General features: G+C 36.7%; 2 protein-coding genes across 2 annotated transcripts in view; both read left to right on the forward strand.

Moving 5' to 3' along the window:
* The first annotated feature begins 872 nt into the window (after positions 1-872).
* LOC115455935 lies at positions 873-8,329 on the forward strand. Its single transcript, XM_030184747.2, has 12 exons — positions 873-1,182; positions 1,387-1,506; positions 1,974-2,082; positions 2,713-2,858; positions 3,539-3,616; positions 3,903-3,985; positions 4,594-4,716; positions 5,263-5,404; positions 6,436-6,600; positions 6,917-7,029; positions 7,190-7,240; positions 7,514-8,329. Exons 1-12 carry the CDS (start codon positions 1,146-1,148, stop codon positions 8,057-8,059), a joined length of 1,713 nt encoding a protein of 570 aa, XP_030040607.1. The 5' UTR covers positions 873-1,145; the 3' UTR covers positions 8,060-8,329.
* Positions 8,330-15,974: 7,645 nt separating this feature from the next.
* LOC115455920 overlaps positions 15,975-21,004 on the forward strand; it is a 65,528-nt gene continuing 60,498 nt past the window's right edge. The window contains exon 1 of the mRNA XM_030184726.2: positions 15,975-16,131. Coding sequence (XP_030040586.1) covers positions 16,011-16,131 — 121 coding nt within the window. The 5' untranslated portion in view covers positions 15,975-16,010. The remainder of the gene's footprint in view (positions 16,132-21,004) is intronic.

Raw genomic sequence — 21,004 nt, forward strand, 5'->3', positions numbered from 1 at the left:
CTTGTAATTTATACTCCTCCCTTCAGCCTTGGTCTTATAATGCTTAATATTATAAGAGCCAAAATCAAAGCAAACGTAACTGGAGCAGAACAATGCTTGGTATCAGGGAAATATCTGCCCAACAGAAATATACATTCAGCTGATATCGGCTCAGCCGGACTATAACTTACCAGAGACTTTATTTATTACGATTTTATTTTAGCAATAGCTAACACGACAGACGTTGTCCTGTCTTACCTATGTATCATTATCATCATCATTTCAGCCGGGAATCGTCCACTGCTGGACATAGGCCTCCCCCATTGAGCGCCACAGGGACCGGTTCTGAGCCGGCCTCATCCATCGGACTCGGACTCGGACTCCAATTAATGAAAAAGAAAAATATTCAAAAACCTCAGAACAATAACAAACATTTTTCGGAGTCAAAAACATACTTATTAAAAATTCGCAAAGCTATGTAAGCATAATTGAACTAAGGTTCAAACACAAATTTACTCGATCAGCTGTTAGCCAAAATCCGCCATCTTGCTTCTTAATAAGGTTTAAACTAGGAAACTGGTAATTTTTTTGACAGCTATTTAAGCAATTCTTAATCACCTCTTAACGCTAAAACAAGTTTATAAGTAATACCGATTGTGGTTATTATTTTAATGCTCTATGATACACGCATTCTGTCGATTGATGACAGTTATGTAAAATTCATATTAAGATTAAGTCTTCTTAAATTTTGTAATGTTCCGCTCAACTTCCTTAATTTTTCTTTCATAAGAACCTTCTTCTAACAATTATTAACATAACAAAAAAATATTAGACCGTTCCATCCGTTCACGCGTGATGCGATGACCAAGGTAAATAGAGATTCATTTGTATATTTAAGGTATTCAGTATTCAATATTCACTAGTGTGGGCATCGAAGATCTCTGATTCCATATACATACAGACAGACAATCGCCTTGAGCTATTTGGTGGTGAGGTGTTAATAACAAGCAATTGACATCGACGTACAAACTGACTGGATGTTTGTATACACATTGTTTTCTTTTCATTTTCCTTTATAACACTATTTGGTGTTATTGTTGATTTAACGGCATTCATTACTCGGATAATTAAATTTGATATTTCTTTAGTTGATTTCTTTCAACGTTATGTTAAGGTGTTTTGTGATTGTTGTTGTTTTTCTATGTAAGTCATTTTTAAAATGTTTTGTTGTAAAGATTTCTAAAATGATACCCTTATATTATGATACGATTGTTTTGTTTCAAACCTGATATGATTTAGATGGTTCCAAGTTGTAATTAACAAAGACTAAGTCGTTTGAAGAACATAAGCTCAATAATATAGTACAGCTTAATTCTTAATTACTGTGGTTTTGAATCATATTTTTAGGCAGAAAGACAGAGACTTTTTCGCGTACTTGCGATGGTTCCACAAACTCCAGATTTAGCGAGGGCAATATCGGCGAAGTGGGTTACTTCCCCTGGCTTGGGGTACTCAGAGTGCATTTACGTAAGTGTTTTACTTAAACACGCTAAAATAACTATAGGACTTGATATAGTGTAATTTAAAAATTGTTTCGACAAACGAGAGAAGTCTCTCTTGTCTCCTCAGATTATTTCTTGGATTCGTCGTAACACACTTTGAAAACAAGTAGCAGAAACCATTTCTAAGTACATATTTTCGACCGCCTTCTTGAAGTCATATCAATAGTTGACTGAATCCTGGACAAAACGTGTCAGATAAACTGGACTTTGTTACTTGACGAAGGTTAAATCTGATAACCTTTTCTTCACAATCTACAAACAATACGCCAGACTTCGTCCCCCTTCAACACCTTATTAGGAATCGTAAGCAAAATTTACTTTGTAAAATGTGACTAATTATAAGAACTATTATATTCATTTCAAAAACAAAAAAAGAAAAAAAAAATACGCTGCCTAGACCTAAGAGAGTTTATGTAAATTCTGAATTCACAGATGACGGTGACGTAACGAAAATAGCACTGACGGGTTTAATATACATAAAGGAGAAATATAGTATCGCAAATGCAGATGACATAACCAGAATACCAAAACACATATTTGAGTAAGTTATGTCGAACTACTAAATATAATAAAAAAATTATATAACCCCTCAAAAGAATAAACCTCTAAAAGAAAAAAAAGTAAAAATTATTTGTTTGTCATTTACGATTGTTTGTCAATCTAGTAATATTTTGACCCATTTTTTTTTTCTGTCATGGGTTGTTTAATTCCTATGCTGTTCACACATTACTAAAACTTTTTTTAAGCTTATATTATAGTTATTCGCGAATTGCCAAGCCTAAAACCTATTTCTACCTTTCCCTTTTTCAAATCTAAAGCAAATCTTAAAAGGGTTGAACTAATTTTGACAGCTTCCCTGGCAAATACTGATAATTATTTATGTTTATTAAGAATTATTTATTTCGTGTAAGTCTATTCTTCTTAGTGTAATCGTTTATGTACTAAATATTCATTAAAAAAAGAATTATCAAAATTGATCTACTTTGTAAAAAGTTACGCGTGGTCCAACATAAAAAAATACATAAGTGTTGAATCTCCTTCGTATTTTTCACCAGTTAAAACCACTTTTACACACGCGTAGCCGCAAGCCAAAGTCAACATACAAGTTATTTAATACTATCAGACAAGGTAGTTAAAGAAAAAGAATTAGGATAAATCCGCTTTTCATCAGATCAGACAGCCAAGCAATGTTTATACCGTCGGATCAGAAGCCATGGTTCTGCAAGGTGAAGGAATACATGGCGCATCCAGAATACGAGTTCGCGACTATAAACACCATCGCGATTGTAGAACTGCTGCCCAACGAGGATGAGTATTGTGAGTATCATGACGTAGCAAGAAGGAGGATAGGCCAGTACCACATATGTGTGGTACCCTAGGATATTTCAATCAGCTTATATTTACGGCTGAACATAGGCCATCGCAAGGAATGCCATCCATCGAAGTCTGGAGTCATCCACCTGTCGCCTTTAAATTGTTATGCAATAATATAACAAAATTGACAATTTGATAGTATCAAGATGGATTCTCGGTTACGAAAGACTTCGACCTAGCAATAGTACTATGTTTATTACCAATTATTTATTTAACAAATAAATATTACTCACCCACCAGTATTACCTCTGTACTAGCAGTAATACGTTTATTATTGTTATAGTAATAATATCAGCTATGTATTATATACTGTCCTACTGCTGGGCACGGGTCTCCTGTACTATTAAGAGGGATTAGTTTTTAGTCCGTCATACTGTCTTAGTGCAGTTTGGCAGACTTTACATACCCTTTAAATTCCTATAAAGAACTTTTCAGGTTTTCTCAATATAATTTTCTTCACCATTAAAGCCAGCGATAATTTACTTACAAAGAAAGGTGAGAGATGCGTGCTCTTGGGTTTTGAGCCTACGGACATCAGTCTCAGTAGTCTATTCAACTCCCAACTAGGCTATCGCCACTTACTATTATCATTACTTTCGGTAAACTCTTAAAATTTATTTCAGTTCCCATGACACCAATATGCGTCCCTGGTTCTTCGTTTAATGCGTCTAATCAACTTTACGCGATCGGGTTTACAGACGGTAAGTCCGTTTATAATTGTAGTTTAAGGAGCACAGTCAAAAGGGTTGAATAGGGACGAAGGGTGTGAGACGAGGTGAATACCTTACATTATACATTATTTCTATTATCACCATTCATACCACTTGATAGTATGGACGTTTTGGATCCCTACTTACTTCTGATCCCACCAAGCAACGAATTATATTGATAGCTAATAATGAAAAACTAGTAACCAGTTTTAACTAGTGTGAGTTTCAAGTTCTTTAATAGAAAAAAGGTCTTTGCAGCAATGACATTATTTTTCAGAAAATCAACTACTAGAGAAAATGATTTACAAACTCCAGTACATAGAGCAAGGATTATGCGACGAGTTTTATAACAGAGCGGGGGTAAGTAGTAACAAATGAATAATACAATCAGCCTCAAATAATCTACGCGGATAAAATATAAACGGAGGGATTCCTTTGCCTCAAAGTGATAAGCGGAGTGGAGTGCCAAGCAGTAATTATTTTAAAATTGTGGAAGACGTTGCTACTGTCGTATCGCGTTCCATCAGACAAACGGGATGCTAGGCTCATCATTCTGCAGGGGCGGCTGCGGTCGCAGACTAGACACTTCAACGTCAGAGGAAGCCCGCAGCCGTTCCTAATGCGCCGAAGAGGGCCACCGCGGAGTTTTAGCTAGTAGGCCGTGCATAGGTTAAGTTGTATATAGGGTTAGGGACTCGGCCCGGAGGTCGCCCGAAGGTCACCATCAAATCCGGGCGGCTTAACGCCGGGCCGTAAGGCACGGTTACCCCAGCATAACCGCTCAGTCGCCCCCCACGAAGGCTGGGCGGTAGTAATAAGGGACTTTCTCCGCGACAAAAAAAAAAAAAAAAAACAGGCTCATCATTCTAATCTTATAAAAATTGGACATTTTCAGTCTATGTATACATAATTTAATTTGGGCCTGACCATGTAATAAAACTGCATTGTAACTGAAATGTGTTTAACAGTTGTCGGAAGGCAAAATTGTACCAACATCGTACCAATGCGGTTTTGCTGTTAACAACAAGGACAATTGTGTCTGGGAGAATGGAATGGTGATTACATCCAACTCTACCGGCAAATGGACACTGGTAAGATTCTCCTTATTAACAGATTTTCAAAAAAAAGAGGAGATAACTTAATTCGCCATGATTTTAATAGTAGACAGGTCGATGAAATAAATCGTTTTCTTTTCCTATGAGGTCTTTTTTTCTCTCAGGAGTAAATTATTTTGCCTTGTTTTTATTTATGATTTTTTAAAGTATAATATAGACTGAATTAGGTAGAGCATCGTGGGCAAATGTTGTACTTTTTTCCTCAACAATTTTCTGTAATTTGTCGTAAGTAGCATTACAACTTTTTTTAATCATGAAATTGAATGACTATCTTGGTAGCATAGTTGTTGGCTCGCCCCCTATCCCATAAGGGGACGAAACACATATGGCGAAAAGTGTGTACCCTAGTAGCAGTTCTGCCTAACTCTTAGTTATTCGTTTTTGACATCCCCCAGAGACATGGCTGTTCAGTGTTGAACACTATGAATCCCACGTTCTCTTTAACACAATGAATCCCACGTCCTCTTGAACACTATGAATCCCATGTTCTTCTGCGTGGATTGGTCATATTATTCATTCCAGCTCGGTCTCAGCGTGAAGGGTCCTGGATGCGCAGCGCCGGCCCGCTTCATCGACGTGACCGCTTACATCCCATGGCTGGAATCCGCCACCTCGCTCGACGATATGTACTACCCAGACTACGGCAGGAGATCTTTAACAGAAGGTAATACAGATCTTTTCAAAATGCATAGGCATGGGCTACGGACCTAAAACACGTGATTATGATAGAATTACGGTGCTTAGCCTATTTTATTGCATACATACGATGTTAGGTTCGAGGTTTTTATTGTCCCTTGTGCTTCTTTTTTTTAAATAAGGGGAAAATTGTGGAACAAAAGGATATTTCAATTGCCATACAAAATACTACAGCAAACTGTGGCTCCACATCAGTTTCCTGGCTTCATCTTGACTTGTTTTATACGGAAACCTAATAATGAAGAACGAACAAAACGATGACATGATATTGCATTGAATAAAAGATACAAAATATATAAGAGCACACAAAATAAGAACCTTAAACCTCTTGAAAATAATATTTTTTTAATTAGAACTCAAGCTATTATAGTTTTATCACTTTTCGTCAAATAAGTCAATGTATTAAATAATTTATTCAAACCTATTAAATTATCTCTACCACCAGTGCAAAAAGCAGTTCTCACCAGAGAAGAACAGGCAAGAAACTTTGGTGTTGCTCTTTTTTAAATCAGTTTAAGGTATAAACTACAATACAAAAAAAAAATAGAATTGTTTTTTTTTTTATTGTTGTTTAGAACAGTTCATTCATTCAGAGCGAAAAAAAAGCGACGATAGCCGAGTTGGGTATAAAAAGCGACGATAGCCTAGTTGGGTATGGAACGGTCTGCCGAGACGAATGTCCGCAGGTTCAAATCCCAAGGGCACACACCTCTGACTTTTCTAAAAAATCATGTGTGTATTCTTTGTGAATTTATCGTTCGCTTTAACAGTGAAGGAAAACATAGTGAGGAAACCTGCACATCTGAGAAGTTCTCTATGGGAATTTCGAAGGTGTGTGAAGTCTACCAATCCGCACTAGGCCAACGTGGTGGACTAAGGCCTAATCCCTCTCAGTAGTAGAGGAGGCCCGTGCTCAGCAGTGGGCAAGTATATAATACAGGGCTGATATTATTATTCAGAGCGAAAACATTCATCACTGATTGAAAAGCTTGATTCCAGAAAGGGACGGGATAGTAGATATCCCAGCCCACGCGCTGTTCAGAAGTGGAAACACCTCGATATCTGGTCGTCCAATGCTGACAGAGCCGTATCAGTTCGACGTCGATGCGTTCGCCTATCTCAACGTGGAAAGAATTGACAAAGACGCCATTGTTGTTGCTAGATGTGAGATTTTTATTTCGAATCACAAAAATAAACGTCATGGACCCTAATAGCCCTTTTGATTCAATAATTATACTTTGTTTTATCTAAACACTGCTACTTTCTTGCGTCAAATAATTTTAAAGTAAAAAACAGCGCAGTTTAATAATTAATGAAACAAGTTTGATTAACGCCAAGTTAGGTTAAGTCAAATCGATATTTATTTAAAGCTTATCTTCTTCTTCTGCTTGGCGATTATCCCAGCCTAGGCGCCAGATTCCGCCTTCCTACTGCTTCCTATTTTCTATAAAAACGGATAAAATCTGAATTAATGTTTCAGTTGACACAATGTATGAGAGGAAGAAGGGGGATTGTTCGCAATACAAAATGCTGGTGTATCGTGAACTGACGAAGGTCGTCGCGCCCGGACTGCGAGGGACTGCTTCTTATAAGGTTAGTTTTGCTTATTTAATTTATGTATTTTACGCTCTGACGATGCGCATTATTGTTTTACAATAATACTTTTAAATCAATTTACTATAAATTGTTTTATCTCATTCAGAAACTCATAAACTAATACATATAAATTAACGGTTTATATTAATTGTTTCAGTTAACGCTCTACGACATGTGGGTTATGAACTACACTTGCATAAAAATGAGGGTGAGATTATAATTTAATTCACAATAAAAGAAGGAATGTAAATGCGACTGAATGCGTAAAGCAGCAGGCCGCGCTCTGTAGCCTATCTTGGGAGATGCCTATGTCCAGTAGTGGACTGCAACGAACTGATGATGATGAAAAAATAAAATAAAAATCGAGAAAGCTTTTATTGTTCAGATCTGATAATCAGACCAAATCCATTAGAGACGATAAAAACGAGGTAGATAAAGTAAGATTTTTTTAAATGGTATAGTTAACCACGTAATTTTTCAGATACATTCACAAAATCGTACGAACGCGTATCTTTACTACAAAAAAACCATAAACATGTACCAAGGCACTGCTTTTGGCACATTTGGGGACACACCAGAAGACATACTCAAAGTTCGGCCCATAGACAAACTAGAATACGCAGTAAAGTCGACCAACGTGACGTCACCGCCAGTGTGGAAACCAGGATCAAGAATGGAAGAGAAGTTCATAACAGACGAATCGAAGATTCTTGGAATACCCAACATTAATTTGTGGGTACAATGTATTTTTACGGACGAAGCTGTGATCATTTTCGAAATTTACGGCAAACCATATCGAAGCAACGATACATTTGTTAGTACCACAAGAGGTCCTCGGAAAAGTAAAAAGAAGCGTATACGTACGAAGAAAGTTAAAGTAAATAAAACTACAGTAGATGGGGAGCCAGCAGTGGCTGGAAGGACTCTATTACGTTATAGTAAGGTGATGCCTTTAGTACGAAGTTCAGCGGAGCGCGTTGAAGCGACGATTGGTACAATGTTAGTTCTGAAATATTTAATAAAATAACAGACCTGTGTTTCGCTGGGTTTACCTCCTCTAATATTGAAAATGTTTAGGTGCATGGCAAAGTAACTCCAATACATATTAAAGGCTCGTTTCACAACTTCTTAATAAAAGCTATTCATCTCATTAAGGTATAAGCCGACCAATTATAAAAGTAACACTTTAATCTCTTATCCCAATCAGATGGCGATAAAATGAGTACCTACTATAATTTACATTAGATGTTGTCTAATAAAATTTCCTTGAAGCATGAAACAGGCCCTAAGTAAAATAACGTCCAGGTGGAGTATCAAGGACGATAAATTATATTCCTAGACCATTATACACACCTATAAATGTTTAAACTAGTAAGCCTCCCCGAGGCAATTCTTATGCAATCAGTCTCAACACCCCATGCACGGGGGGAAATTTGTAGTGTATATACCTCATGATTGCAATTTCACATTGGGGTCTAAGAGGGACTCGTGAACATTTCCTCTCCTTTTCACTCGGCCCATCCTCATACTTCCTCTTCCGTCCCCTTCTTTCCTCCCCTATTTCTCCTCTTTCTCTCTTCCTCCAGGGCCCCGCAGTCGCTAAGCCGGGGCGAACCAGTGTACCGTTCGCAGGTTCCCGTCGGTGTTGACTGGGGGTCTGTACTTTAAAAAAAAAAACATGTTTGGGTCTTTTATCAGAGCAAGCAGCACAAAACATACCAAACATATGTCAAACCTATGCAAGGTTATGCTGGCATTAAGTTAATTAATGAACCATCTGCCTGTGTTGTGTAACCTATGCTACCATTGTGCTAGATATTATTCATAAATAACGCATATTTTCGCCACAAATCCCAGTTTTAATATCCTGTTTTTAACCATTTTATAGTTAGCGAATATGGTGTGTGCGTGTTTGTATTTCTGAATGAAAGTGTGATTTTGCCGTAGCGACAAATTCTCTTAGAATAGTAGTTGTCATATCCGGACGCGTAACATTAAAATTACTTCTTATTGATTTTTATTCTGTTCTACACTTACACTTTTTTCTTTTACATCTACAATTCGAGTAAGTACATATAGTAAGGCAATGTCAAACGACCCTATAAAACACATTTTTCTTAATATACGTAAACTGACAAACTATCTTATAATCCCGAAGCCGATACAACGTTAATAAAAGCCTCAAATTAAGAAGCCGCAATAAACATGTGTAGGCTTGTCTCGCATTCATTGAAATATCATTGGGTGCGGACAGGATTCCCATGCGGCTGATATTTATGGCGGCTATCGTTCCAGCGATCTTAATATAATTAACACCTATATCGATGCACGTGAAAAAATAACAACGATCGTGTACCGAACGCGTTTTGCATGTTAAACGTTGGTGTATTCGCGTTGCTGAGGGCGGTTTGGGTTAAATATTTGTATAGTAATAATCCCTCTTAGCCGAAATTTCGGCCACGGCGGCCAATCTTAATGGAGATTAGTCAGGTACGCAGGAGATATAGTGCACTATATGTGCACAAGTGTGTGCGCAATACACAGGTGCACTCTCTGTTCCTTCACACTCATAGTACGGTGAGACAGCAATCTGACATTACCGGAAAAAGATCAGTCGCAGGACCAACGGCTTTACGCGCTTTCCGAGGCAAAAGGGTATCACACTGCTAACTTCCTGACTCCGAGCTGCAACTGAATAATTTTTAAGAAGGAAAAACCCAGTTACCATGATTTTATTATTATAATTATAAAATAATAATAACCTTCAATTGTATAAGATGTTGCTAAATAAGGTTGTTTTATTCCTGGCAAGAGCTGCATCTAACGTTGACCCACGATGTGAACAGATGACGTCATAAAGGTTGCAGGAGGTCGCTAGATGCGGGCAACTTCCAATAGGTCGATCTGGAAATCTTTGAGGTCCATGTTCAGCAGTGGACATCCTGCGGCTGATGATTATGAAATAAGGTTTTTGCAACTGTTTAGTAATCACCGTCCGAAAAACAACGCTTCATAAACATGCAAGAGGCATTTTAGAAGGGGATTTTGGTTTTTGACCTCAACAAATATAATATTTATAAAATGCTGGAAGTCTCGTCGATCTTCTTGATTTAATTCTTCTCGTAACATTTTCTTTATGACTACCTACTTTGTTGATCAAGGCTATTCTTGCTATAAATATGTTTCCCGCATGGCCTTACTAATTACTACAAAGGTCGAAAAACAGGATGGTTCATAGATTATTTTTAGTAATACTCTATCTTTAATATTCTTTGGGAATTGGAAATGTATTTGCGTATAGACTAGCCTTTATTGTGGGTTAACGTTAGCTTATACTTAGTCTGGCCATAAATACTGTTACACTTAATTATAAAAAAATATTACATTTGAATTTCGAATCTGTCATTTTTATACGATTGTTCATTGTGTTTTCTCATTTTGGCGCCAATACATTGTAAAATATTTTGCGATATTAAAATGGTGTGGGGTGATAAAGAGAACCGAATCGCTGTGATAGCATTACACAAAGTAGGTATGGAGCCAAATGCAATTTTTAAAACTCTCCATACACTTGGTATTAGTAAAATGTTTGTGTACCGGGCTATTAATAGGTACAATGAGACCTCCTCTGTTTGTGACAGAAAAAGATCTGGCCGTCCACGTAGTGTTCGTACGAAAAAGGTGGTCAAAGCAGTAAGGGAAAGAATTCGAAGAAATCCTGTCCGAAAGCAAAAGATTTTATCTCGGGAAATGAAGATAGCACCTAGAACCATGTCGCGTATTTTAAAAGATGACTTAGGACTTGCAGCCTATAAGAGACGCACTGGCCATTTCTTAACTGATAATTTAAAGAAGAATAGGGTGGTAAAATCGAAACAACTACTGAAGCGGTACGCAAAGGGAGGTCACAGAAAAATTTTGTTTACGGATGAGAAAATTTTTACAATTGAGCAACATTTTAACAAACAAAATGACCGTATTTATGCTCAAAGCTCTAAGGAAGCTTCCCAATTAGTCGACAGAGTGCAACGTGGACATTATCCGACTTCAGTGATGGTTTGGTGGGGTGTTAGCTATGAAGGAGTGACTGAGCCATATTTTTGTGAAAAGGTATCAAAACATCGGCACAAGTGTATCAAGATACCATTCTTGAGAAGGTAGTTAAGCCCCTTAACATCACCATGTTCAATAACCAAGTATGGTCCTTCCAGCAAGACTCGGCGCCGGGTCATAAAGCTCGGTCCACGCAGTCTTGGTTGGAATCGAACGTTTCGGACTTCATCAGAGCTGAAGACTGGCCGTCGTCTAGTCCCGATCTTAATCCGCTGGATTATGATTTGTGGTCAGTTTTAGAGAGTACAGCTTGCTCTAAACGCCATGATAATTTGGAGTCCCTAAAACAATCTATACGATTGGCAGTGAAGAATTTTCCCATGGAAAGAGTGCGTGCTTCTATTGATAACTGGCCTCATCGTTTAAAGGACTGTATTGCAGCCAATGGAGACCACTTCGAATAAGCTTTTTATATTTTTAATTGTTTTATATTTATGTATTAAACTGACACACTGTAAAAGTAATAAATGTTATTTGCAGTTAACAATTTTCTTTTTTCTTTATTACAATATTTATGGCAAGACTAGGTATATATTATATTTATAAATAACTAGCTAACCAGATGGACGTTGTTCTGTTAACTATGAATTTGCAGCGCGTTTTCTGTCAATCGTTGGCAGTTATTTCAAATAACTGACGGTTATGTAAAATTAATATTATCGTAAAGTTTTCTTACATTTTCTAATGTTCCTTAACTTCCTTATTTTTTTCTTTCATAAGAACCTTCTCCCTACAATTATAACTAACAAAACAAAAAAAGAATTAGCGAAATTGTTCCATCCGTTCACGCGTGATGCGATGACCAAGAGAAATAGAGATTCATTTTTTAATATATAGACTAGTTGACCCGACAGACGTTGTCCCGTCTTAATTATGAATGTGCAGCGCGCATTCTGTCAATCGCTGACAGTTATTGCAAACAATTGACAGTTATATAAAATTAATATTTTCGTTAAGTTTTCTTAAATTTTCTAATTTTCCGCTCAACTTCCTTAATTTTTTCTTTCATAAGATCCTTTTCCTGACAATAACAAACACAATAAAAAAAAATGTGAAATTGGCCCAGCCGTTCACGCGTGATGGCGTGACCAAGGGAAATAGGGATTCATTTTTATATATATAGATTTAGTATATGAGTATTGAATCAACCATACTTTTAGCGAGTGCGGTGCTCATCTCTTGTTGCGAGGGATCACCCTGAGGGTAGAATTTCTCGTTGTAGTCATGATCGACTTTGCGATGTTGTTTTACATCAATGTTCAACGTCGATTCTCAATCAATTTACATACCAACAAAGATGTATCACGCGTGTGAGATGTAAATACTTAATTTTTTTTGAATATTTGAACATTGCTTTTTAGCAAAGTTATTCTCTTTTATTAGGGTTTGCCTTTTGTTAACTTACATCTTGGTCAAAATAGATCTTAAATGTTCTGACTACTATTATTCCTGTGCTTCTCTTCACCCATCTGCAATTAAAAGATTAAAAGATGTCCTAATTTGGAACACGTAAGTACCTACCGACGTCTTCACACTTCACAGCAATCTTACCTCTCAGTGCGCCACGATGGCTCTCAAACTTTTAATATACTCATGTCGTCTTTTATAATGCATCAAACCAAGTCATTCATGATATTCGTATGCTTCGCTGTTTCTGTGTGTAATCGGTGTGGCGAACCTGGCAATAATTTGCTTGAAAATAAATAATAAGCACATTTATATATTTAAAAAGACGGCAATAGTTGGGTAAGGAACGGACTGCCAAAACCAATGCGCGCAGATTCAAAGCCCAGGAGCACGCACCTCCAAATTTCATAATGTTGTGTGGGTATTCTTTGTCAGTTATCGCTTGCTTTACGGTGAAAAAAAAAGTGAGGAAACCTGCATACATAAGAAGTTCTCTTAAGAAAGTTGGGGATATGTAAAGTCTGCCAATCCGCATTAGGGCAGTGTGGTGGACTAAGGCCTAGTCCCTCTCAGTAGTAGAGAGGGCCCGTGCTCAGCCGATGGGTGGTAAATAATACAGAGTTGATATTATGATATTATTATTGCATATCATTTAACAATTTTGAAAGAGATCCCTTGATTCAAAAGTATAAAAAGAATAACAATGGTTTCGAACGATGGGGTTCCTATGAAAAACCTTTGGGAAGTAGCTTTATAGCCTGTTTTCTAAGACGACAATAGACTTCCCAATATATCAGAGTTTCTAGTAAAAAATATAGACAAAAGCATGTAGATTTCTGTGCGAGTCAATTATTACTTCAGCTTAGCACAAAATAAAGTCAATTAATAAGGAACGGGCCGAGTTTTTACCATCCCGTCAGTTATATATCAACATTCCGTCTTCGATTCTTCAAATAAAAAAACAGCGAAATGAAACGATGAAAGCACATCATTAGTGGGAGCGAGCCAGACAAGCCCAGACATGCCAACTGCACTGTAATTAACAAACTGCTAAAAAAACTAAACCTGCGGAGACAATTGTCAGTAAATCAAAACAGCTCATCCATTTACATGGGCTTATTTGCACCGCTTTTTGGGTACCGTCTGCAAAAAAAGCAAATGTTGGAAAGCGAGAAAATCTACTAACTGCCTTGGTGGCGTAGTTGTACTGTATGTGCGGTACGACAGCGCTCTTGGGTCCTGGATTCGAATTCCAGGTCAGGCAAAGTGATATTTGGGATTTTCTGCTGAGTATCAGCCCGCAGTCTAGAATTTGTGTCTGATATGGCGATAGACTCGCCCCTATCACATCATGGGACGGAACACGCTTGGCGAAAAGAAGGGTGCCCTGGTTGCGCCTATGCATACCCCTTCGGGAATAAATGCGAGTTGTGGTGTGTGTGAAAAAAAGCAAGTCACAATTTTTGTGACTGTTTTACTTATTAGAGTAATACATAATTAACTCATTATTTATGTAGAATTTGGGTTCCATAAACAGCTTATAGTTTAATGTTGGATAATCTGAACTGAATATAATAAAACCTATCGTAACAGAACCTGATAAGAGTACATATTACGTTTATCACACTGTTACGTAGGGTCGGCAGGAAAAGCAACATCGTCACTACAATCGATTGTAATATTATCAAAACTGCGCTCGACTGTCCTAAAGTTTATCAACAGACATATTACCATCTAAACATACTTTTAAAATACTAAAATGACGCTTAATTTTCGGTCGGTACTTTTCGGCAGCCATTAAGGTGAAGGCAATCAACGCCTTGACGCGTCCAAAGCGTCGGCATTTGGGCTACTTGTTGATTATGGGAAAGAATTCCCAGACCAACAACTCCATCAGTTTCGCTGTGTGAAATCGAATTTTTTCATTCGGTTTTTCGTATGCAATTTTTCGTACGAATAATGGAGGTCTGTTGACAGCGACTGGTTCGGGCCACACATGGAGATAATTTCGTATGTAAACGTGCGACTCATTAGTCAGAGTAACTCCAGTTATTTAAATATTTCATTTTGTAGAAGAGCCCAGAAAAAAAATTGAATAAGTACTCCATAATAATGACTAAAATAGTATGTGAAGGTGTGTGAAGATATTATGTGGTTGTTAAATGTAACGCCATAAGTTGCTGTATGGTCTGGCATGCAGACAAAGTGCTGTCTTTTTGTGTTTTATTCGGCCACGATATGATCCCACTGCACCTGATGGTAAGTGGACTATGATTCAGGCAGTTTACCGTACTGGTTATATTTTATGATTTTTTCGAATCGAAAAATAATCGAGGTGTAATTTGACTTCTGTTCCTAATATATCGAAAATCACCATTTACTAAAGTATCAGATAAGAATACCTACGAAATCTAGGATACGATAATAGTGTCTGTCATTACCTACCTTTTTAGAAAAATATGCGTTAGCTTTATATTGTTATGGTTTTAGGTAAAATGAACAATTCCTTAAATGGACGACTTAATTAGAGGTAGCTCTCATTTTAAGCTCATTCAATGATAATCAAACATGACAACTGAATCCCTTACGTCATAATGGACCGAAATATAATAACGGACATAGGTCTGATAATTTCGGGAGTAAATGAAGAAATAATTTAGTACAAAGGTCAATTGCTCAATCGGTAATGTCAAATATAACAAGACCTCACCCACACTGGATCATCCCAACAAATGGCTTTGTAAGATAGATCAAGACAAATTAGATGATTGTGAACATATACACTAGATAAAAGAAGATAAACTGTTTCTCTTATCAGATTATCTACAATCTCATACGTGATATGGTAAAGTGGGTCTTATATCACTGCAATTAACCACAATTTACAACAGCAACCAGAGAGATTACAGGAAAAAAACAATGTTGTTTTAGCAAAAATTACTTGAAAGAATATACTGATTTTCATCTTGTACCTACTAGATATCATTCTACCGAGATTTTTCTCGATAACGTCTTTCTAAAATTTATTTTATGAATCTAGGTATCCTCCATTTAACAACAGTTGAGACTCAACACGCTTCACAATTTCATTTTGGTGCGCGAGTTTGGAAAACTATCCAATGATATCTTGGATAATTAAGTAAAATCTTGGAGTAATTCACGACTCTAAAGATTTGTTACTTCTTATTACATCTACACTTTGTTCTGTTGCAACGCAAGACCCATTAGCAAGGCCAGCATAACAACAAATTAACCCAGTATAAACCCTATACATAACAAATGACGCTCGCATGATTCGGACAGTGTTCAGGTCTAACTCGGCTACAGCCGCTGTCAGATGATTAATACGCGTCGCGTTATTGAGGTGTGATAACCTGACGATTTCAAACGATACGATACGAACCGATCGGTGTACAAACAACTGTGTTTTTAATTTAGTAGTATTGTAGTTTAGAATCATGTTTTTGGATATGAGGGAAATTGTTTTCTTGTTTTTTGTGATCATTGTTCTTCTGTTGGTGTTTATGTATCTGCAAATGTGTGATATCATCATTGGGAGATATATCTTCAGAGTGTTTAGTAAGTACATTATGTTCCACTGAGTTTAGTACATTTTATACAGTATTATTGTTACCTGACTATATTACACTATGCTTACAATAGGTCGATCTGAAAATCTTTGGGAGAGGCCCATGTTCAGCAGTGGACATCCTACGGCTGATGATGATGATGATGATTACATACACTGTATTAAAATTAGAAGATGCTAAACCTTCACTGAACTTGGTCTCTGTAAAGATTCAAATAGTCATTGATACTTCAAAATTTTGCTGTTAGACTTGTGTCTGATTTTAACCCTTGAAGCAACAGAAGATTGTTTTAAGTTCTCGTGTGTAAGTATGTTTGTATAGGTATGTGTGTGAGTGGCATCGTAGCTCTCAAATGTATGCAATTATTTCGATTCAGACTTTTGTTTGAAAAATGATCAAAAATATGATATAATTCAAGAAAATTAGTTAATAATACATAAACACTAAACCTTACTCATAAAAGTTACACAATGTTCTATCATATTATATTTTTTATCACCTTCATGCCAACCACAATGATACGAGAGTACAAGAGACAACGCAATGATTAATGTTTATAAGTGATACGGTTCAATTTAGAATGTCAATGCATGACAGATAATTTTTTAACACATTTTTCACTCGAACTTTAATAACAACGCATTTCTAATATATTAATAAATCGTATATAATGATACAATACAATCAATTATCACGATTAGGTATTGAAGTAGGGGGAATTTGTTTTTGAACTAAAGTTAGTAATAATAACCCAGACTAGGCTTGTAGATTAAACCCGATAATTCCTCGAGGCAGTGGCGGCTCTATACGACGCGAAGCCCCAGGCGAAAGCAAAAAGAAACAGACGCGAAGCCCCGGGCAGAGTAAAAAAAAACGTTCCCCTGTTTTAACAATTTTGTCGGTAAGAACGTAAAAATTAGGTCCTGTGAGGCACCACGCGAGGCCTCTGTAAGCGCGAGGCGATTGCCTGGTTCGCCTCCCCCAAAGGCCGTCTCTGCCTCGAGGAACAGTTAGGCCTAAAGGTTCGCAAATCAGGCGTAGTGTGTTCTTCGTCAAGGTTAAAGTGTATTGGCAAAACGGTTTCTTCCCGCAAAAAGTAATATGACAAATGTGGAATGCCATCTCGTATTGTACCAATTTAAATTTCAGCACGTCAACAGATTGTAATCTTTATTTGCCATAACGATGGCAAGTATGTAGGGGCATGACTAGTAGCTGCTATTTTGGTTTTATTGCTTTGAATAGAAAAAACTTCACTATTTAATAAAGTATGCGGCTACATACTGATCTATCTATACTATTATATAAATCTGAAGAGTTTGTTTGAACGCGCTAATCTCAGGAACCACTTGTTCGAATTGTTTTTTTTTAGTTTTGGATAGCTTATTTATCGAGGAAGGCTATAGGCTATATAACGTTACGCAATGCCCTATAGGAACGAAACATCAATGAAAAATGATTTAAAAAGGGGGAATATTTTTAATTCCCTTGCAAGCTTCCGTTGCGTTCGCTGATTGAACGGTTAAAGTTACGCAAAATATATTTATGACGGAATTGTTCCCCGTACAAAGTACTAAAATATGTAATAATATATATATTATAAAACAAAGTCCCCCACCGCATCTGTCTGCCTAGCTAAACGCGATAAACTTAAAAACTACTCATCGGATTTCGATGAAATTTGATATCGACATAATTTGAGACCCTGAGAAGTACTTAGGCTACTTTCTATCTCGGGAAAATATAAAGCGGAATTTTATCCCGCAAAAACTTTTGCTTGCGAGCGGTGCCGCGAACAAATCCCAGTATTTATGTAAAAATAAGAGATCCCATTTTGTTTTTATCAAACGCTAATGTTGACTCGAATATGTCTTAGAGCAAATGAGAATTCAAAAAATCTTCCACCCAAAGTAATGCCGCTGTGAGTTAAATGTAGGCATTGGTTACATTTTACATACTTACAGTTACCTGCATCAACTCTCAAATAAATTCTGGAACGTGAATAACTGCGTTACCTGACAGTAAGTGGTCACTTTCATGCAAAAACACCTTCAATTGACAATTATTATTCATAGTTGTTTTGGGTAGACACAGTCATTTCATATCGATTTATGCGCCTGACCGTCTTTATAATGCAAATTCTCTCTCGATACAATATATAATGCATTATAGAATATTTTAGGAGACGTCGCGTCGTAAACATTCAATATATTACAACTAGTCAATACACTTTGAATTTGCAGATGACCAACCCCCGCAGTCCCCCGTAACCACGAAGGCTGTCTTTGGAACGTCAGGAAAAAATTAAAATATTAAAACCGCGATAAAATCCGAAAAATAGTTTATTTGAATAGTCAGTCTTTATGTATTTTTGTAATCAAGAACAATTTTAGTCTTAAATAGGTAGCTTGGGGCTGCAACAGTATTGCATAACCTTTGTAGGTACAGTAAACAGACAAAATGCCCAACGTCGTATTCGCTTCTTATTGGTGGTAGGTCTCTCATATGTGAGATTCCGCCTGGGTATGTACCTACCACCGCCTATTTCTGCCGCCAAGCAGCAGTATGTAGGCACTGTTGTGTTCCGGTTTGGACATTATAGCCAGTGTAACTACTGGACATAATAAGACTTAACATCTAATGTGTCAGGATGGCGAGCCCAATGAAATATCAAACAATACTGTGTAATTCAAGAAGTTGGTTGGTTTTTCTACTAGTTATGAGCGGTCGTATTGCTAACCATCAGGTGAACGGCAAGATCGTCTTGACATTTAAAGCAATAAAAAAAAGTCGTACGTCATCGACCAGGCGTAACAGAGTGCCTGACGAGCACAATGTCAAGAAATCTCAGCTTAAGATGTCCCCTTGGGAACGATTTTCTGATACGTGCAGTTCCTGACTGGTGAGAGGTGTTTCATTCACATTTCAATTCATTCATATTATGTCGGATCGCCGGGCTAAACGACGTCCTTCTACCCACACTCATCTCAGTTATATTTCCATTACGAAAAAATGAGTTTCGTCCAATAAATTTATAGTGAATACATAAATACACAATCTGCAAGCATGAGCTAAGATAGTCGGAATCCAATACTTACGATGATAAGAATTCGATAAAGAATATAATTGAATATCGTATCTACTTCCTTGAAATAAAAAATATGTTTTTTATCTCGTCACGACAATGCCTAGTGGGCCTGGCAGTGAGCGCAGTGTGTCAAAATGTTTACTAAAATTAGATGTCGGCTTTACAATGATACCGGCTTACTTATTAGATGTACAATCAGCCACAAGAGTAGCTGTATAAATCCAAAATTTCAAACGGTCTTTAAACTTCTGTATCTTCTTATCAACAATAGCTTTTTCTTCACTAAAATTAACTGCATAGGATTAACTTTATTTTATAAAAAAAAGAATATTTAGATTTAAGTTAATGTGTAATGCATTTTGAAGTTTTGAATGTGTTCAGATAGGCCATAACATCACTGACTTTTCTAAAAATATTATGTGTGTATTCTTTGTGAATTATCGTTTGCTTTAACGATGAAATAAACATCGTAAGGAAACTTGCATACCTGAGAAGTTCTCTATAGGGATTACAAGGGTGTATGAAGTCTATCAATCCGCACTAGGCCAGCGTGGTGAACTTAGGCCTAATCCCTCTCAGTAGTAGTGGAGGCCCGTGCCCAACAGTAGGACAGTATATACAGGGCTAATATATATGTAAGTGTTATGATTTGTAAAATAAATAAAAATATTAGACACGAAAGATGTCGCTTGTTTATTATAAGAATTATTTCTATAAGTACACATCCAGAAGCTTCTATGTTCTATGTTGATGGGCTTCTTTTTCCGCACTTAGCCCGAAGCAAGTCGGGCCGTTGTGCGTATTAGACGCTTCTACAATATCGGCTTGACAAATCTAATTAGATCTAATCGAGTGATGTATAGAAATTCTTTACACGTAATTAATTCGAAGATAAATGAATTAATTTGTAATTAAGTAGATAATTACAACAACAAAATTACCAGATGGTAAAATATAATCGTATGCGAGACTAGAGAACAGTACGAATATTTCTTCTGCTAATTAACATTTTTATTTATTTACTAGCTTTTGCCTGCAGCTCCGTCCGTGTGAAAATGTCTCTTTGGATAAAAGGTAGCCTATAGCACTCAAGAGTAATATAGATTTCTATTAGTGAAAAAAAAAATAAAATCCGTCTAGTAGTTCCTGAGATTAGTGCTTTCAAACAAAGAAACTCTTCAGCATTGTATATTAAGTATAGATTTTAAATTTGACATTGCGTACTATGATTATAGAAGAATTAGACATTCTTGATTTTGTTAATAAAGTATTAACATTAATTTATATTTATACTCTTAGATTTCGGCTTTATATTATAGACACTATAATTATTGGCCTAAGGGCTACTTAAAATATCTTAAGATGGTTGTCACTGAACGCAGTTTAATGCCATGGAGGATATTTAATCTATAGTGGAGTGAATTTAATTTTGGAGTATCATTCAGAGGCCTTATTCTACGCCACACGTTATTTTTACAATGCGTAACAAGCACGCAATGCACCGCGTCGCGTTTAAGATAACAGAAATTGTCATACAAAATACCATTCCATACTAATTTCACGAAGAAAACGTAACACGGCCGTGTTACGAGTTAACACGGTCATCTATACTCTATACTTATAATAAATCTGTAGAGAGGTCAATTCTGTACATGAAATATATTTCCAAAATAACTATCAGGGGGTGATTAGGGATCGATACTGATGCCAAAAATGCAATTAGTAAAATTTTTGTCTGTCTGTCTGTATAACCGTTATAGAAACAAAAACTACT

Source organism: Manduca sexta, chromosome 5, assembly GCF_014839805.1.
Source record: "Manduca sexta isolate Smith_Timp_Sample1 chromosome 5, JHU_Msex_v1.0, whole genome shotgun sequence".
Taxonomy (NCBI): domain Eukaryota; kingdom Metazoa; phylum Arthropoda; class Insecta; order Lepidoptera; family Sphingidae; genus Manduca; species Manduca sexta.